The sequence below is a fragment of the Trematomus bernacchii genome, unplaced genomic scaffold, assembly GCF_902827165.1.
Source record: "Trematomus bernacchii unplaced genomic scaffold, fTreBer1.1, whole genome shotgun sequence".
In the NCBI taxonomy this organism is placed as follows: Eukaryota; Metazoa; Chordata; class Actinopteri; order Perciformes; family Nototheniidae; genus Trematomus; species Trematomus bernacchii.
In genome coordinates, this window is record NW_022987784.1 from 738618 (window position 1) to 758251 (window position 19634).

At 41.3% G+C, this 19634-nt stretch overlaps 1 protein-coding gene across 2 annotated transcripts in view; it reads right to left on the minus strand.

The window, feature by feature from the left end:
* Positions 1-3032: 3032 nt before the first annotated feature.
* The window catches only part of wnt7bb (wingless-type MMTV integration site family, member 7Bb), a 28791-nt gene continuing 12189 nt past the window's right edge, over positions 3033-19634 (minus strand). For both annotated transcript variants that reach the window (XM_034149484.1, XM_034149483.1), the window contains 2 exons: positions 8603-8874; positions 3033-4694 (listed from right to left, as the gene is read on the minus strand). In XM_034149484.1, the coding sequence (XP_034005375.1) occupies positions 4215-4694; positions 8603-8874 (752 nt within the window). In that variant the 3' untranslated portion in view covers positions 3033-4214. The remainder of the gene's footprint in view (positions 4695-8602; positions 8875-19634) is intronic.

A 19634-nucleotide genomic window follows, 5' to 3' on the forward strand; every position in this document is an offset into this window, starting at 1 on the left:
TGAAACTCAAACAATAGCTGCTTTAGAAAAAAGCACACATAGTAGACTCTGTTTTTATATGTCATATTTTTAATGACAAAATGTTTGTCAGAAACAAATAGATTTATTTTACTCAATCCAGGGCATAGTATGGGGAGCTTATGAGGTTCCGGTCCTCAGGGCTTCAGACAACTAACAAAACACATCTTACTTCTGCTCTGCTGCCCGCCTACAATGCTTTTCACATACAGGAGGACGAGTGGGAGCGTCCAGCAAATGAATGAAAAAGCATGGCTCTTCTTTCACAGACGTATACATAGAAAGAGCCGGATGGAACCACTGACAGTAATCAGGTCCAAAATAGGTATATTCTCTTTTATTTTTAGTTCTCCCTCCCTGCGTGAAAAAGTACACCACTAATCAGGATAGAGAAAATGGTTTTCATAGGCTGAATCTGTTATACAATGTATATTACCATGCTCTGCACGTAGTCCCATAGTTGGTTGGACAGCTGCTCCTACTTATATAGTGTACCCACTCTTTCTGGAAACCACTCTCAATTAGCTCCTCTCCTAAATAACCACTCCTTTCACTTGCAGCTTCCGGCTACACATGCACCTCCTTGTTTCATCAAGCCATCCCATCCATCTCAAAAACACCCTCACAAAAGAACTACACTCTAGTTTGTGTGTCTAAAAACAAGAGGCACACTGAGCCACTTCCTTTTCACATCAGGTCATTTGCATGAAGGCCCTCGTCCTTTGGTGACTCCGAACGGCTCTGCCAACACAGAAAGCATGAGGAGAGACTCCAGTGTTGAGCCTCCATTATCCCGATCATGCAGCGTCCTCATTCAGTTTTCCTGAGTATTCTGAATATAGCATCATGCTTTAAGAATTATATTATCTGCTATTCCAACAACAGAAAATAAACATAAAGTGGGTTACTCCGGGTGTCACAGGTGGGTGAGACCACACAAGTCAAACCACTCCAACTACCCCGGAGAAAACAACATGATAAATAATCAAATTCTGCAGGATTACTTTGGATCTATTTTGTGGGGGATATTGGTTTTTCACATTCACTTTGGAAAATAACAGTTTTCCATGATCCTTCTTGCTTTTTTCCTCCTTTTGTGTTTCTGATCACGTTTCTGCTTGACACAGAAATGGAGAAGACGCTCCTTTCCATGGGAGAGATAATTGACTTCTGTTCCGTGCGTGCCACAATCAAGACGGAAGACCACAGCGCATTATGAAAATGTGCTGTGTACAAAACAACGTCAGCAAGTCAGCAAACTGCTTGATTTATTTATTTTTTGAATTTTAACGATTTATGCTTCCCTAATGCATTTGCCAGTGACTAAATTGAGCCTGGTTGGAATGGTTAAATAACAGACTTCTACATCAAAATTGAATTCAAACCTTGACACACACAATGACCAGATTTAATATGTTTTTCTGTCTTTATGGAAGGATAATTTATGAAAATAATAGCTTTGGATGGTTGTTAGAACAGTCAATATGGGCAAGCGAACACTGAGCGGAAACATTCTTGTACCAACATGCGCTGAACAATAAAATGAAAAATGTGGATTCCTTACTAAGCGTTCAGCGGTACACTTTCTTGTATGTGTCAGAGTACAGATTATCAATACATTAAAGACACATCAGCTTTCTTTTTGCAGGCAATATATCAGAACAAGGCAACAGTATATGTTAGATATGTTATATTAATAAGTTACTGAGTAAATATGTAAATCTATATATATGACAATTGTGTTTGAGCCATTTGAGTAACGACCATACTGAAATAAAATAAGTTAAAGACCGATGAACATACAAAATGCTAATCATGCAAAATGCAAGACTAGCGTCTGTCGCTAAACCTCTAAAATGTCTGGTAATTATTAATGTGCAAAGGTTATAAAACATATCTAAACCCATTAATCAAAAATAATAACCAAGAGATAAACTGGCCTGTTTAGTCCATCAACCTCACATGACCTTGACAAATATGGTAATATAGATTAAAGTTGAATAGAAAAACATTAATTTGTCAACGAAACAAAAAGTAATTATAAACCACTAAACATACACAGTCTAAAGACTATGGTATATTTAGCATTGTTTATACTGCATTTATTAAAGGAATCATGTGAAATATTGTGAATCCATTATTTACCTTCTTGTTGAGAGTTAGTTTAAAAGATTGATACCACTCATGTCTGTGTGTCAAGTTTGGAGCTAGTCACAAGACAATTAGCTTAGCTTAGCATTGTGAAAGCGCTACTGTAGCTTGACAATTCCCCAAATTCAACTGAATAATGATTTGTGGTTTTACAGGGAGTTATATGCTGTTAACATGCCTCAGAATGCAACATCAAGGAGCGCCTTGTTATCACCAGAAACCAGCGGAGACACCCCACACAGGTACTGTTAACTATCAGGAAATAATTGGAGCAGCTGGCTATTTTTTTAATTTATTGGTTTGGCCCTCATTCCAATCCATTAAGATAACATTGCACTCCAAAGTTAATAGCAATGATCAGGGAAGGAAGAGACATCCCTGAAAAAGGAGGTTTTCCAAAGTCATTTCAAAGAGAGAGCAAAGGCAACAGTTGACTGCTTAAGCTTTGACCCACTGTACTTGCTGTAGAGTTGAAACCTACATCGTTGTATCACCATATTCCCAGATATAGAAGCATTTGGTGAGTATGGGCTAACTGATGGATATAGTCTCCAAAACTTTGAAAACAAATTGTAACAAAGTGGAATTATCCTTTAAGCAGAACAAATATGAGTGACAACCATCAGACCAAGCATTGTGTTAAGAGAAAAAGTGGATACTTTTAACTATAAATGATCTTCCGGCAGCAAAGCAGGTTCAACATCTTTGGGTTTTGATATCTCTGCTATAATATGCATGGGTGGGTTGTTGTAATTAATTATCATTCAACTAATCACACTTTGAAATACACTTTCCGTATATCCCTTTAAGTTAAAGGTAGACTGGTTCAACTCCAACCAATATTTTATCAATAAACTGCCAAACTGAGTCAAATGGGAGTTTATTTAGTTCTCATGAGTCGTATCTGAGTAGAAAATATCAGTGCAGCACTCAACAACACATCCAGCAACATGTCAGCTTTGTGTTTAATAGATTGAGGAAGGATCTCTGCAGTTAAAGGAGTTTTCTTGCTACTGTCTATCAACTGAAATTGCAAAAGCATCCAAATATATATTACTGCTTGGGGGGGAAAGGACTACAAACAAAGTTTGCTACAGTAAAAAAGAACCAAGGTTTTTGAATGTGAAACACACTGTAATGACGTTTTTGTTGACAACACACCAGTAGCAATGAAACCTTTTTTCTTTCTTTTTTTTAAAGAAAATATAAAGTGTTTTAGGGATTGGGGGGTCATTTTCTAATAGACACACATTTTCAGTCAGAGTTTCTAAAAAGTATTTTTCTTTAAACTTAGTACAAAAAAAGACATCTCTACCCGTTAGTGCTTCGTTTTAAGATACTATAACATAAATAAACAATTTATTTTCAGTGTTCAGAACAGACAGTTCCAGTGTGACTGGAAAACTAACATACTCCACCATATTCCAGTTGGCAGCAGAGGGTTTAACAGAGTTCTCCACTCAGATTTTGGCGCACCCCAACGCACCATACTTACAAAATGTTCTTCATGTCTACAAAACCTCCAACATAAGCCCCAGCCAATTTGGGGGGTTCATTCGTGTCAAGATTCACTTTTTTTGAAAATAAGACAAAACCCTTAAAAAGTTTTCAATCAAGGACTTGACGAATCTGTTCCAGTCACCCCGCATCAGCTGCTGTCATTTTGATCAACTCCCAGGTTACTGTGTTTCCTCTCTGAGTCTCCTATGAATTTAACAATTACAAATCCCAGAGTTCACACCGGCCTCATTCATTACCTGTAGTCCCAACTTCACTGTGGATACATCAGTACATGAGCACAATCTCTATGCAACAGTAAAGTTCTGGGGTATTACCTACGGATATTTAGCATTTACTTTCTGAAAAGAAATAAGATAGTTTCTGCTGTGCAAAACGATGCCATGAAGAGCTGGTAGTGTAAATTCCATTCCTTTATTTCAAAATCTCTCACTGGTCCACGTCACACTTTTATCTCGCTCGTTCGAGTCTTCCTCATTCAGCTTGTCCTTGGCGCCTCGCTTCCTGGCACTGAGTTCCTTGCGTCCTTATTTGCAGGTAAACACCTCCGTCCTCTCACTGCACGTGTTGCACTTGACAAAGCAGCACCATTGGAACTTACAGTTGCACTGCCACACTTTGGTGTACTGGTGTGTATTGTAGCCCCGCCCACAGCACATGAGGTCGCAGCCGTCTGTATGTGGCGAGGTGCGGTTGCACAGGCGCCCCTGGGTGCCCACGCTCCCCGTGGCTGTGTCCTCCTCGCAGTAGTTGGGCGACCTCTCGATGTAGACGAGGTCTGTCTCCATGGGCTTGCGGTAGCCCTGAGTCTGCTTCACCTTGAGGTGAGTGGGCTGGCGCAGTCGGCTAGCCCGGACCACCTCCACGTGCACGGCTTCGTTGTACTTGTCCTTGAGTAGGTAGCCAATCTCTCGGAACTTGGGAAGGGTAGTCCAACACGTTTTGGTGGTGCAGGAGCCCGAGACGCCGTGGCACTTGCACTCTAGCTTCATCCTTTCTTCTAGTACCTGGAGAGAAATAGAAGAAACAAAAAATTTGTAAAACTGCAGCAAATATGGACATGAAATTGGACTCCAAACTTGTTTGAAAAAGAACATTTAAAAGAAATGTGTCTTTACAAAAACAATGTCCTTGGTGCTCAGTTCACAGGTTTGTTCAGACAAGGTAGGCTAGATTGGGAATATTGGAACCAAAACTGGAGCTTCTGAGGCTTTCCCCCTGTTCGCGTCTAGTTCCCGGTGCCATTAGAAACATAGCTAGATTATAGACACATCGATGTAAGTCAATCGCATCCGTTTATTCTCTCTCCACAAACATCGCTAGATACTGGTGTAGCCAGTTACTTGGATTTGTTGATTGGTTCTAAGGTGTTACAAATTAAATTGAATGTGGCCCACACACACAGGTTGACAGGAAAATGTGTAAATATCACTTTACATGTTAACTATTACATGTGTATGTAGAATAAATTACATCTTAACATGGTAAGTAATGCATATTTGTAAACTACTACGTATTTTCTTGGATATGACTTTACAAACACAAATACAAAAAGTTGTTAATGGATAGCTAAATAATTGTGGTACACATATGAAGTCTTCTGTGAGTTACGTTTATTAAAATCAATAAAAAACTTCCATTAGATGTTTATCAGGTTTTTGTGTGTTACAACTGTGTGCCAATGGGGCATTGCTTATCTGCAACCATTATTTTACTAAGTGGTGATTGTGCTGGCAGCACATACTGTTAATTCATTTATGCCAAAGGTACTTAAATCAAATCAAAATTTGGCTTGAGGTCAGAGCGAGACATATCTCTAAGAAGTAGGCAAATCCAAGCGTATCTGAATCCTCTGCCATGGATGACTTGCAGTTTCTTGCCCCGAGGGAGGGAAAATTGCACACACTCGTAATATTCCATCCTGTAATTTTGTCTACCTTCCATAAGCCACATCAAAGACAGAGAAAAATAAACATGGCTCTTGTAAAACTATCAATCATCTTGGATAATTTGAATCTAGATGATTTAGTCAATAATTGTTGCACAAAACAAATCAATCAATTGTTTACAGCTGGACGAGAAACTTGGGGTTTATTTGACCGCTTCAACAATGTGATGAATAGAAGAAAGCAATGCATGAAAGTGGATCACAGTTACAGATTCAGATGCTTTTAGTCAAAGAGTCATTTTAAATGCAATAATGTCAACTTTTTTAGGTTATTCCCTTACTCAGACTTGGACTTAATTTCTCTTTGAGGTTATTTCCAACATATGGTGCACAGGGCAGAATGTCCTCTCTTCGAGGCCTAATCCTGCGGCATATGGGAAATATTGTGCGCTGTCGTCAGTGTTTAAGTGTCAATCCTTTGCCCGATGGGAAAGTCAAAGACCTACTCCAAATCAAAAATGTACCCTCTTCATTTTCTGCAGAACTCTGCTTAAAGGCAAAGGGAATGAGGAAAGAGGTAGTGGAGTTGGAACGGGTCATATTAACATGTCTCTAGTAGTCCTGACATGACTCTTTTACCCAAATCAGGAATCCCCCCACTTGCTTGAACGAAGTGTTTGTCTTTGTTGTATAAGATGTAAGTTTGGTTGGCAGGGCATTTTTCCAGTGCAGCTTTTTCCTGGCAAGTCGCCTCGCCAGAAGCACAACTCATCATTTATATCAGACACTTACGAAATGTACACATGAGTTGTTCAATATCTATGTCTGTCTTGTCTGCGGACTCATGTGTTCCCGATTTTAGGCCATTTGATTGAAAAAACATGAGCTCCCCCGACTGCAGTACATAAAAGCCGGGGTCAGCTGTCAATCACGCCTTGCATGTTGATTCAGAATGAGGATTTCCAAAAATGTACAGCGCAAAAACCACAAGGAATGCCTAACATAAGGAGTCTGACAGATGCATGGAAACATTTACTTAAACTGTGTCCATCAAAGCCTCTGATCGGTCACTAATTAGTCCAATATGACCAGATTCCCATCTAAAGATCACTCGTCAAACACATGTCGCCGGTGTAAGATGAAAGAGATCTGGTGATTCACTGGGTGTTCTCTTACATTCCGGTTAGTCACAGAATTGGTTTGCAATAATGGTTTCTGTTTCCACAATGCTTCTTATCAGTGATTACAAAACACAATCTCAGCTGGATCACATTGGCTGAACCAATTCCTTCCTCATCAGGATCATTTTTATCAGCTTGTTTTTCTTTTTGACTCTTTCTCTATAGAAATATCGATGCCACTTGCTGTCACATGATACGTAAATGAACAGAAATGTCATGCAGTGGACATGGAAAGCAATCACAATCAATACAACTACACCAAAACTATTCTTCACAGTAAAGATATCACAGCAGAATGGGAAGTGCTGTATATACAGTATGTGTCTGTTGGCCAAATCTGATGCCGATCTGTCAAGGTCTAGACTACATGCAAATCCCAGTCTGAACTCCAGTCCAAAGCCCGGTGGTAATCCACCAGAAGCTGTTTGGTATCTGCCAAGAATGCGAGAAAAACACTAACTTATGCACTTCTGTTAACAGAAAGCAATAATGAGGAGATGCTAAATGCATATGCGAATCACATTTATGGACTATGAGCTCAGACCTCTGCATCCCTAATAACCTCTTCCAGTCTAAGAGAGATTTCGGCTTTATACTGTCTCAGCAAAGAGGAAATCTGACTTTTACACATCCTCTTAGACTCTGAGTTTCCGAGCCCCAGAGTCAGAGTAGCAACAGTGCCAACTCCAACCCTGAGTGTCCAGCATGCCAGCACCCTGGCATGTAGCACAGACCCTATCAGTCTGCTGTGTTAACACCGGCATTGTCGGCCTGCTTACACACCCTGAATAGACGCAGTCAAATGGCAGTGACATGTTTTGGTACTGTGCAGAGAACTGCAATAATATCCTGTTCCTGACTTTACACTTCATAATTCCATGAAAGGAAAAAGGGGATGGCAGCTTTCCATCTGGCAACAGTTGCCCAGGCCCCATTTCCCCAGTGGACACGATAAAGCCCAAGTTATTAATTAGATCCATTTGTCAACATAACATCATCTTTTCTCTTTTATTTACCTCTCACACTTTCTCTTTTTTCCTCCCTTCATGAATGTTCTGGGATGACTAATAGAAAACAAACAAGTCCATGAAGAGGTTTGCCAATGCACTCGCCCAGAAATAAAAGACGCCCTCTTAGAAGGAAAGATATGTCAATAATTGGCTGAAGCAAAGCAAGCTGCTGAACTGGGTGATCCACCAGACAGCAGATTATTCAATCCCAGTCCTTTGTCACATGACTGTGTGACTTTTAGCTCTTTATCTGGGAATGTTTGCTCTTCTGCAAAGGAACATACAGTACAGGCATGTATGCATCAATGCTTGAACTCATGCACGTTTTTTCTAGCCATCATTTCTATCACTCAATATAAGATTACACTAGCCAAAGTAATTGATGAGATCTGGGAGTCCAGCAACAAACTAAGTGGAGAAAGTTAAACCATCTTCCAAGGCCAACCTGTAACAAACAAGATTATCTAGATTTTCTAATGAAAACAAGATGGAGCTCGCCTTAAATGCTTATAAAAGGGATACACGGGAAATCTGAAAAAGTACATGAAAGTCTGAAAGTACACTTTGATGGAAGGTTTTAACTGAAAGCGAAATAACTTTAATTTGTTTGCCCTTTCTGACTACTATCTGATCTAACCACAATCCTGGATTTCAGCAGTTACCTTCATATTTGATCCAAATGAAATAATACATTAGAAATACCCTTTAAAATGGTTCATTATTCTTAAAAGATTTAATAAGTTGCTCAATTTCCAAATATCCACATGTTTGTATTAAAAGGGCTTGGCTGTTGCTTACGTTTGAATAACATCTGGGATTACCAAAAACCTCTTTACCTTTCTCCCTGCTTCATTGTTATGCAAGTTCATCAGGCGGCGCGGCGTCTTTTTAATCTCGCGGGCATCCACGAAGCGGCGAGAGAACTCGATCCCGTACTTGATGTCGGCCGAGCAGCCGCCCCACTTCCAGCCTTCCTCCTGGTTGTTGTAGCCCTGCTTCTCCCGGTCGCAGCCGCACTGGCTCAGGTTACCCTGGCTACAGGCTGCTGTGATGGCGTGGGCCACCCCCGCCGCTGTGATGGCGTAGGTGAACGCTGCTTCCCGACTGCCTGAAAGAGGACGAAAAGGACTTCATTTAAGGAATACTGGAATTAAATAAGATAGAAGCAATAAGCAGATCATGAAAAATGCCACAATTAAGCTTTTGAATCAGCCCTTTTGCTAATTCCTAACACACATGTAAACATATCACAGCTATCCATCCTACGTGGTTCTGTGAACCTTAAACCCAGACATATTTTGTACATCACATTAAAAAAGCTTCCAAAGATGTTTAAGTGAGAATTTTAGCATGTTTTAATAATATTGTAAACATATAAGTCATTTTTAATGTTGACCATGCTCAACTTCAGTACAGCAACGCAGCACTCCAGTCACATTATGAGTTGCAGCAGAAAATGTTGACCTTGATAAATCGCACAGAAACTTCAAGTCTGCTCCATCCTCTAGATAAGCTACCAACGTCTCCTTCCCTCTCCCAAACAGCCTTCCTCCTGCACCTTGGTGGAAATGTGGTCAAATTTCCGACCGCAAAGTCCTTGGGCCCAGCCTGCAAGAGTGCAGTGTTGGAATTCCAACGTGGGGAGAGCTGGTCTAGGTGCTGTCCAAAGTGCTGAATTCCTCCACAGGAGCACCTTGTACTGCTGCCCACACTGCGAACAGCTGGGCGCTGCAGGTCTGACTGCAGGTCTGACTGCAGGTCTGACTGCAGGTCTGACTGCAGGTCTGACTGCAGGTCTGACTGCAGGTCTGACTGCAGGTCTGACTGCAGGTCTGACTGCAGGTCTGACTGCAGGTCTGACTGCAGGTCTGACTGCAGGTCTGACTGCCTCATGCTCACTGATGAGAAGGGAGACTATCTGAGGGGCAAGAGCCACAACCAAGACTGCACACGATAAGATTAAGAGCTAAACTCAAACAGGAGATTACATTTGACCTGTGCTGTGTGTTATTCCTAAACATTACTGTGTGGAAATCTCATTAAACAAATTTTTTTTTTTTTAAATGTGTGATGATCAAGTAAAATATGAGTTAGAAAAATTGAATCTGCTTTGGCTTATGCAACCGGTTACAATGCAACATGCATAACATCAGGCAAAAGTATGACGCAGCTCTTATACAGTCTGCTTCTACTATTAATAACACATGTTAGATATACATTTGAATGATTAAGTCCTTTGGAAGCGAGGATAATTGATTATTTGTTTTGTTTAGTGAAAACACCAGAACTCAATGTGATGTCTCCAAAAAAGAATTATATAATGCTCCAAATTCTCATATTTTTAGGAGGGTTGAACCAGCAAATGCTCCACATTTTCCTTTATAAATGACCTAAAAGATGACTTAGATTTCCAAAATCGTTGTTGATATATCAACTTTATTTTTTACGCTTTTCACGTTTTTCTCACAGAATCATGTAATCAAATAAAAGTCCTTTGGAATAAATGATGGATTTAAGATAAAAAAGTATTTTTAGTACATTTAGGTACCATCAAGGTTGATGACAGTACCCATGCCATACCACTCGTTTCTCTTTCTAAATATCTCAGAGTTCTCTATACTCTCCTGATGGCTGCAGAGGCCTGCCTCCCCTGGTCTAAAACAGACTGTGGGCTATTACAACCTCAGTCTTCCTTCAACTGGCAGTAATCTGGAAGCGGCCGAGCAGCAGAAACAAGGTTAACCGCAGAGCAGAGAGGAATGTCTTTTGATGTATGTTGTGTAATGTACTCTGTTGCAATTATTTGGATCTATCTAGGTAAAATGCATTTTTCTGCACTTCAGACAACCAAAAGCTCCTTGATAATTTATAATTTCCTCAATGGCTTTCACAGAAACAGCCAAGAAGCTTGTCAGAACAGTTTGGCAAACAAACTCCACTTTATTACGTCAGATCCAAACAGTAACTCCAGTGTTCTGGACATTATAACCTGATGTCACTGCACGCAAGATGCAGACGAGTTGGGTGTGAAAAGCAAAGGCTATTTAAAACCTTATTTGATAAGTTGTTTGTAATTCTAGTAGCATCTAGTAGGACAAACTGTCATAGAATGTGAAGAATTATGATGAGTTATGCCTGAGTATAATCAAGTTAAATCATAATCCACTGTATTGAACTATTTGGCTGTAACATGCTAAAACATGTCCTGTGAGACATATTTACATTTTTAAATTAATGGAGTTTAAACAAATATACAAAACTTTCTGCGTGCATAAGGGAGCTGCAAAACATTCAGTACCTACAATAAATAAACCGTCAGACACTGCAGGCGCACCCACATTCGTGTCGACCAAAAACCAAAATAATATCCCAAAATGAGCAAATGGAGGAAATGTTTACATCTGCAGCAGCAAAGTACATCAATAAAGTGGAAATTATAAGGAAATAAAACACAAAAATGCCTCAGTATGGCCTGTGTAATTTTCCCTGACCAAATAAACTTTTAACAATTTTATAAAGTTACTAGGCGTAAAATCTTTGCTTATTTTAACTAAGTTAATGGGCCCAGACAGTGCGGTCAGATAGAGCCAAGGCTGCTAGCATTAGCTGGAGTCTTGCCTTGGTATGACTGCTTCGCATTAAGCAGAATAGTAAAATGTACTTATCTGTTCTGGTTTATATTTGCCTATTGCCTAATTTTATTGCTCTTTTTGCACTACATATTCCGTGCCTAAGTGCAGCTTTTATATTTCATTTCCTCTTCTTTCTTCCGAGGGATTTTTTTTTTGCACCTCTTATTCTAGTCTCAGGGGCATTTTGTGAACTCTCACAGACGTTTTCACCCAAAGCCACTGTTAATTTCCTATCTTGGCACTGGTGCTGCAGAGCTAATACCACGGCCACAGGTTTGCCTGGTGGGGACTGACTCACAACCACTTGCTCCTTTGGTTAGCAGCAGAGCTGTGCCCCACCAGCTTGTGGTAACAATCTGCTGCCCCCACCTCACACACATGCACAGATGGAGGCGCGCAACCATAATGTAAATGCATTCACACGCATTCATATGCACGGAAATCCTCAGTGACCGGCCACATAATAAAAATACACAACACGCTCACACCGCCCTCCACCCTCACACACATACACTGTTAAAAACACATTTGCACAAACAGAGCGTCACTGTAATGTTTAAAACAGGATAAAGGCAGTTTCCAGAGAAAGGGTGGTTCCCTGAGCCGTAGATGCTCGCCCATTTCTGGGCCCATTGAGTTGTGCTGCTCATGGGGAAAATGATGATGACGGGGCTTGTACTGGTTGTCACCCCCTGGTGGGTCTGGCAATGCCGAGGCTCTGCATGGCCATAATGAAAGCCAATTACACAAGCCATGGAACTGTGCGATCAAGACCCTCTTTTTTCATTGTGCAATGAACCAAAGAACATCGGAAATCAGATGTTTTAAATATGTTGTCTGCTGGGTATATATATCCTTGTGAATGGAGCATTCAATCTGTCTCTTGCCTATTCAATCACATTATGTATGACGAATCTTAATATTAAAAACATATAAACTACAATCAAAACTTTCCCTCCATACAAATGCAGAGTTATGCTTGAACTCTAGTCAAACTATTTCAGGGCTCAAAGGTTGTTCACTGAACAAAACAAATTCATAAATATGACCACAACAAGGAAACAATGCTCTGTTGTCTTGTGTCGGATGTTGTGCGTGCAGCATCGTTTTACACCCGTGCCCTCAGGAAAAAGGCCCTGCTTTGCTTAACAGCCGTGTGGTTGATGAAAAGCGGAGGAGAAAAAGCACCCATCACAGCCGCTGAAAGCCCAGCAGAGCCTGGCCCCAGAGTCCTGAAACCCCTCCAGGAGGAACCACCCTGGGATAGCCTCGCTAGCTGCCAGTGGAAAATTGGAGTGACCAAAAAAACCTCAATGAACTTGGAAACATCCAGAGGAGAAGAATGGAGCAATATTAAACCAGATGTCTAATGGAGTTTAGTGGCAAGTGTCTGCTACACTATCCAAGAAAGTAGGGAGGAAGAAGATCAGTCCAGCTACACTTAAAACAGGTACAAGCCTTAAAAAACAAGCAAGTGACTAAAACCAGAGATGTAATGAAAGCTCCTGGCTCAGAATGCCTTGGCCTTCACATTAACTGACCAAACCACTTTGGACCCTCGGCTGAAACTGGGACACAAAAAGAAATCTCTGCATGTAGCGGCTTGCCGCTAAAATGGCAATCTGTGTTTATAGCCGGAGGCAGGCACACCGCTAGACGATTTAACATGACACAGCACAGGAGATTTACAACCGATGATACTTTACGGGCAGTGCTGGTGTAGCAAAGGCTAGCTGATGTAGTAACACTGCCGCTGAACCTCAACAGGACATGGTTAGGCTATGTTGCTGACAAGAGAGAAAAGGGCAAAGATATATTGTAGGGACTTAAACACAAGGCTACAGGCCACTGCTCTATCCACAAAATAAACTCAAAGTCAGTTTTGTTGTGTCTTTTTTCTAGATGGTGAAACGACAAATGTACAGCAAACAGCATATACATACCTCATTTCAGAAAACTATTTTGTATTTTGTGGTTACTATGATGACCAAACTCACCTGTTAAGAGAAGCTATTGTATATCTATTGCTTGTTCAGCATTATTTGTATAGTCAGTATACTAAGCCACAAGAAGCACTGAAGAAAGCTGATGATTTACAATTCAGCACAGATACAACTTTATTTCGGCAAAGGGGAGGGGGACCGGATACAGTAAGAGGGGAGGGGAAGAAATTCAGCTGATGAAAAGGGCTTGAGAGAAGTAGTTTAGGCTGGAATACTGGTGGTGGTCTTGCCAAGCAACAGGAACACACACACACACACACACACACACACACACACACACACACACACACACACACACACACACACACACACACACACAGAGAGAGAGAGGCAGAGCCCAGCAGTGCAGTTGAATGGCCTCTCCACACAAGCCAAGCCTGTTGGTGGAGCAGTGAAGGGGAAAGCTTTTTAAAGGCCCCCTCATCCCGGACATGCACTCACACCCCGGGGACAGTGGAGGGTTGGATTGCATAAGAAATGACATCTCAACAACTCAACGATACACTGAAGTTTCAGAGCTTCATATCCATTAAGCACAAAGACATCCTGTCACAGACAAATGGCACTACAGTGAACAAAGGGAAAAGTGTCACCTGCTGGTGGCTGGGGGTCTTTACACTTGTGCTGATGTTGACTGAAGTTAAAAAAAAAACAGTACAGGAAACTTAATCTTTTCTTCTAGAGGACACAGCAGCAAAACATTCCCCAAACTCACCACCACTCGGCCCCAATTACCCATTTTCAAGGTGGATAGAGAGATAGTAGTTAAGATGACTGTTTCTGGAGCTTCACTGACTTCAAACTAACTTATTCTGGCTACTCTTTCTGCCTTGCTGCACTTCCACTTTCCTGATGAAGTGAAAACCCTAAAGCCAAGGAAGTCACTGCTCTTAAAAAAAATGATAAAAAACTATAGAGCAAGATAAATGCTTAATACGAAGAAAAGAACGTCAGCAAAAATGGAATCAAATAAAAAATCTGAGATACTTTGAGGCGTTTCGTAGCACTAATTGTATGTATAACTTCTTGAAAACTATTCAAAAAAATATTTTTCCACACTGTACATATATAATAAAGTTATGACACCCAAAACACTGAAAAACAAGCTCTAACCAATGCCTTGATGGCGCTGGAACAGTGTCTCCAGGGCCCCATGGAAGGGGAAGAAAATTGGAGGAAAACCCCTTGCTTTGTATACCAATCACTGAACTGACTAATGCGTACTCTACTACTGTTTTCCGTTCCGCTTTATGTACCGTTGCTATGAACATATGCTCCCAGCAAATTATAGAAAAAGTTTGTGGTCTGTGAGGTTTGCAGCTTGAGGAATTAGCACAGTCTTGTTCCTGTACAATAAAATAATATTGTTTTACCAGAACTAGGCTCCACATTCTCAGTGTACTCACATCATGGAGCTGGGGAAGTGACACGCTTTGGCACAGCCGCTTACTGTAGGGTCCCGAGTTTGATTCATATAATAAGGAGGGCTTTGAGCTGTAAAGCTAAAACAATTATGAGGGTATTTAACGTTGCCGGTATTAAATGCTGAGAATTTAAGTAAGCTGCCTCCCAGGCATAGAAAATTGGGCTAACATCTCAAAAGCATCCTTTTTCTTCCCTGATCTCCCTGAGGTGGAGATAAAGCTTTTCGACTGAATACCGAGACTTGCTAAAACAGGCACAAATCTGCTTCCCACTCTTTCATCCTAATAATGAGAACGAATCAGGACCTCACCTGCTCAGATTTGGAAATGTAGGCCTGTACAGTATGTGCCCAACACGGTAATCATCAAGTTCATTTGAGGACAGAGTTAAGGATTTTCCTCAATTTCAATCCCATTTGACTTTGTTTCATCTTCAATGGAAACATATTTACCGAGATATATATCAATCCCACACCATATCATTGTAGACATCATTATCCTCATCACTATAATCAGCGAGTCAAATATGCCACTGATGACATGTTTCCTTTCTCATTACAACAGAAACCTCCAGACCTAACATTTCCATATTCGCTGATGTTCATCAAACCCTCAAATAAAGCCCAGGTCTCTTCACATCCTCTTCCTCCTACCAGTGTCTCTTTGCCTCAAACCCACTAGCTCTCGCTCTCACCTAAGTGGGCCAGTAGCGGTGTGATTGTTGGCACATGTAAATGTCCAGTGGCGGCCTGCGTGTAGAGAATACAGTGATCGGCCTGGGATTGTGTGGAACAAAGCGCGCTGTGAGATTACAGTTGATCCTCTCGCATCCTGTTTCCTCCTGCGTCTAGCGGCCCTGGCAGACACAGACAGACGCAGATCCCACCGATAACGCCGCGGGGAGGGGAGGGGCCACCGACTCACACATATACAAGCGCAGGGGCCCGAGGGCCAGGGTCCGCAACGACCCCGGGCCACGTCAGCAGACAGACAGTGGGTGGGCAGGAGAGAGAGCAGGGTGAGGGAAAGGAGAGGGTCCCCAGCTCCCGACACACCCACACAGTCTGAGACAGAGACAGAGCTGATGAATGAACAAGGGGCCTGGCCATGATAGCGCTGTTTGGACGCGTAGGACGAGAGGACCCACCCTAGATACAGACGCATGTTGTGGGCAGGGGATGTGAGGCGAGAAATTGGGAGGAAAAAAGAGTAAGAGATGACCTTTACCAAGCCGTGATGACCACAGCCCACACACTGTAGAACAACAGCCCATCAGACTCCCCTATCTGATAAAAGTGAGGGGAAACATCCTACACATTGGAACACACACACATGTACACGACTGCTCTGTTTTCTCTGGACTCATAGGGAGGAGGGCAGAGAGGATTATGGCTACCCACATGATGATGGGCTGAAAAATAGGCCTTTTATCCACCACCGTTCCACCATAACACAATGCACGCATCATTTCCACGCTGTTATCCGCATAGCATCAAGTACTCGGCTGCCTGGAAGTGAATCTGCAGTTTTGCTGGGAGCTCCGCACTTCGATGCATCAGAGATATTTGATATTTTTCCGCGATAGCAGCCACAATAAAGCATTTTTTTATGATAACCATGACATATTTTTATCTTTTTACAGCATAACAGAATTGTGTGAATGATTACATATCTGAGCGGATAACCACAATGTGCCCAAAGGCTGTACAACCAACACGAAACTAATCCCACAAAGGGAAAAACCTCTGCGGCAGTGAGATGATTGATGGTTCTTTAGGGGAGTTCACCAGTGTCAAAGTACCCAATTGTGTGCTCTTGGAAAAAAAAGCCAGTTTTGAAGAATGAGTTTTTGACTCTTTAGTACACGAGGCCTAGGTATAGCCAACTCACTAAGCTCATATGTCAAACGGGATAACATTGTAGTTTTCTCATGAAGAATTGAACTCCCTCATGAAGATAGCCTTTAAAATATGAGAAGGAAAGACATTTTTTTTAAGATTTATTCTTATTCTCCTTCAAGGTATTTGAATAAGCACCAGGTTGACAGTGTTTGTGGATTCAGTTTCATTATACGACTGACTTATTTGCTTTCAAGGAAAGAATGTTTATCCTGTAGTTGATATTTAACTTCAATGTCTGTCTTCAATGTCTGGTCGAAATTAATATTTCAACTTGCATTTCCTTTAACTTTGTCAGAACGAGGAAACAAAGCAGGAATGGAACCACATGGTCATTTGAATAGATTTTCTTGTCCGTTCATTATTAGCCTTAGGTTGGACTGCGATGTTGTACTTGCATTCTGCAGGGGTACGATTTCACCACAAATGACCATCGACTGATTCCGAGAAGGGGAAGGATCTCCGCCAATGCATTTATAATCTGCAAGTATGTTGTTGTCCTTAAACCTTGTAGTGCAGCGTATGAGAGGAGAAAATTAGGAGAAATGCTGAATAAATAAATGTATGGCTATTTTAGGCCACATTATAGTATTGATTGACTACGACTGGCACTGTAGTTTATTTATACTCCATCTGATTCTATGTATCAGATAACTGCGAGTTGTTTTTGCCCATGAAATCTGCTCTGAGGCCGTTTTCTGTACAAAGAACAAAATCCTCATACCTAATCCTAAATAAAAAAAAGACAGAATAGGTCGTCTGTCAATGACTCAGGCCCTTGTGATTAAATGGTAGCAGTCTTAACTGTGGTTAACCTTGTGAATAGAAAACCCTTATTACTTGGTTCTTGTTTTTTTAGGGGATAACAATCTGGTTACAGCATTAGTTTAAATAAAGAAAAGTTAAATACAACTTAAATCATCAGTAATGGACAACACAATGATTCTTAAATAAGAGCCAAAGCCGCCATCAATCTTTTTGATTTAAGAAAGTAGGGTAATTTCAACGTAAAAAAGAACAAATTCTGCTTTTTTTTTAAAGGGCATAGAGTGTAAACCAAAAATCCAATAACTTCTATCAACCACATCCTCTTTGTACTTGTCCTCCTCCACTAAACAGAGTACCCACCTCAGCCCTGAGTTATGTCTGGCTCTATCTGTGTGTGAGTGACCTTTCCCCTCCTCTCTCAGGGCGCTCTGCTCGGAGCGGTCCTACATCTCCAGCTCCCGATCAAGTACGTGCCTGTCCGGGAGTTCTTTCCACACAAGTGGTTTTCAATGAACCTGCTGACTTAAACATCCTTTATCTGACTTGACGCTGGTGTGGCCCCTGCAGCCCTGCAGTCCTGGCAGGTGGATCGCCCGCTGCCTTCACCACACTCTGTGCTTCCACGGGGAGATGGGTAAACAAGGGAGGGAGGGAGGGAGTGACTGGCGGTGGATACTATAAAGCAGGATGGGAAAATACAGACACGAACACACCCTCTACTTTCCTACCTTCTGCCTAAGCCTCCACATTTTTATCATACTTGCATTTGTTTGCTTCAGATAGACATTTCTTATCAGTTTTCCCTGTTCTCATCCTTAGTTTCTGGTCATGACACACCGCTAGAGAAAGAGACAGAAAGGGAGAGAAACACTTTGGGGAGAAACAGAAAGAGAAAGAGGTATGATGTAGGTCACAGAGCAAACCAGACTGCTCCTTAAGTCTTTCCTAAAAAGCCTTTTTGTTATGAAGTCACCGATTCTACCGAGTCATTTTGATCCGTTCTTCTTTAAACAACACATTCATTTTAACCTTGTTTTTTGACCCTGCAAAAAAAAGGAAAAAAAACACTGTTCCCTCTGCAGTAAAACCAGCTCACCTGCTCAAGTGCTCCATCTATTCTTGTGCAACGGGCCCGAGGCAGAATGATTGAACTTTTGTAATATTTCACTGCCGGGACAACAAGAAACCTCTTTCAGATGAAACGCATGAATCAGGACGGTGACAAACTGGCTGGAAAGTCAAACAGAGAGTAACCAGAGCAGGCCATTTTATGACAAGGGGGCCAGTGTTGGCCTTTGATGCTGAGTGTAGCCGTTGAAAGGTGTCCGTTTTCAAGCCCTAAACGCCGACATCAAGTGCATTGCGATTTGAACAAAGCTGCAAGGTGTTCATAAGCAGGTCTTTTAAGAGAAGGGTATCTCTATTACAGGTGGTTAACTAAAGGAATGTCTGATGTTGGGACACAATATAAGGCTTTTTTTTTTTAGGTCAAGTCAAAAGATAACATTCAAGAAAGAGAAAAGTACAGTATTAAAGGAATTGATTACCTAAAAAGAGAATAAAACAACTGAATAAATACAACAGGGAAAACTTTGTCACATAACACTGTTTGTGTGTAGAAGTTGAGGTACGGGGCAAAGATCACTGGCTGGATCAAAGACACGTCAACATATTATGTTATATGTGTAACCGAAACCACATTGAGCTTTCGATGCACTCCACGCGTGGTTGAACACACTTAAATACGCATAATAAAACGGCATCAACAAATCACAGCCGTGGGATCAGTCATGACAGAAATATTTAAAATAGAATGATTCATCCAGAAACCAGGCCAAGGATTAAGATTGGAGGATTGACCACGTTTGCCATTCTTATGCTTAAACCCTCCTTTCCTCATGACTTGCTGATGGATTTGTCTATAATTTCATTATTACTTCTTAATAGACTGCAACAAGCTGCTCAATAAGACCCATTTCTGTTAGCGAGGGATAATTCATTCCACATTTTCACAGACTGAAAGCACCATCCCATGCCAACACCATAGCAGGGCATCAAGAGAGGACTGCTAAATCTGCTTTTGCAGAGGAAACAGAGACGTACTTAAATTGCCAGTTTCCAATCTCACTGCATGTTTATGGTT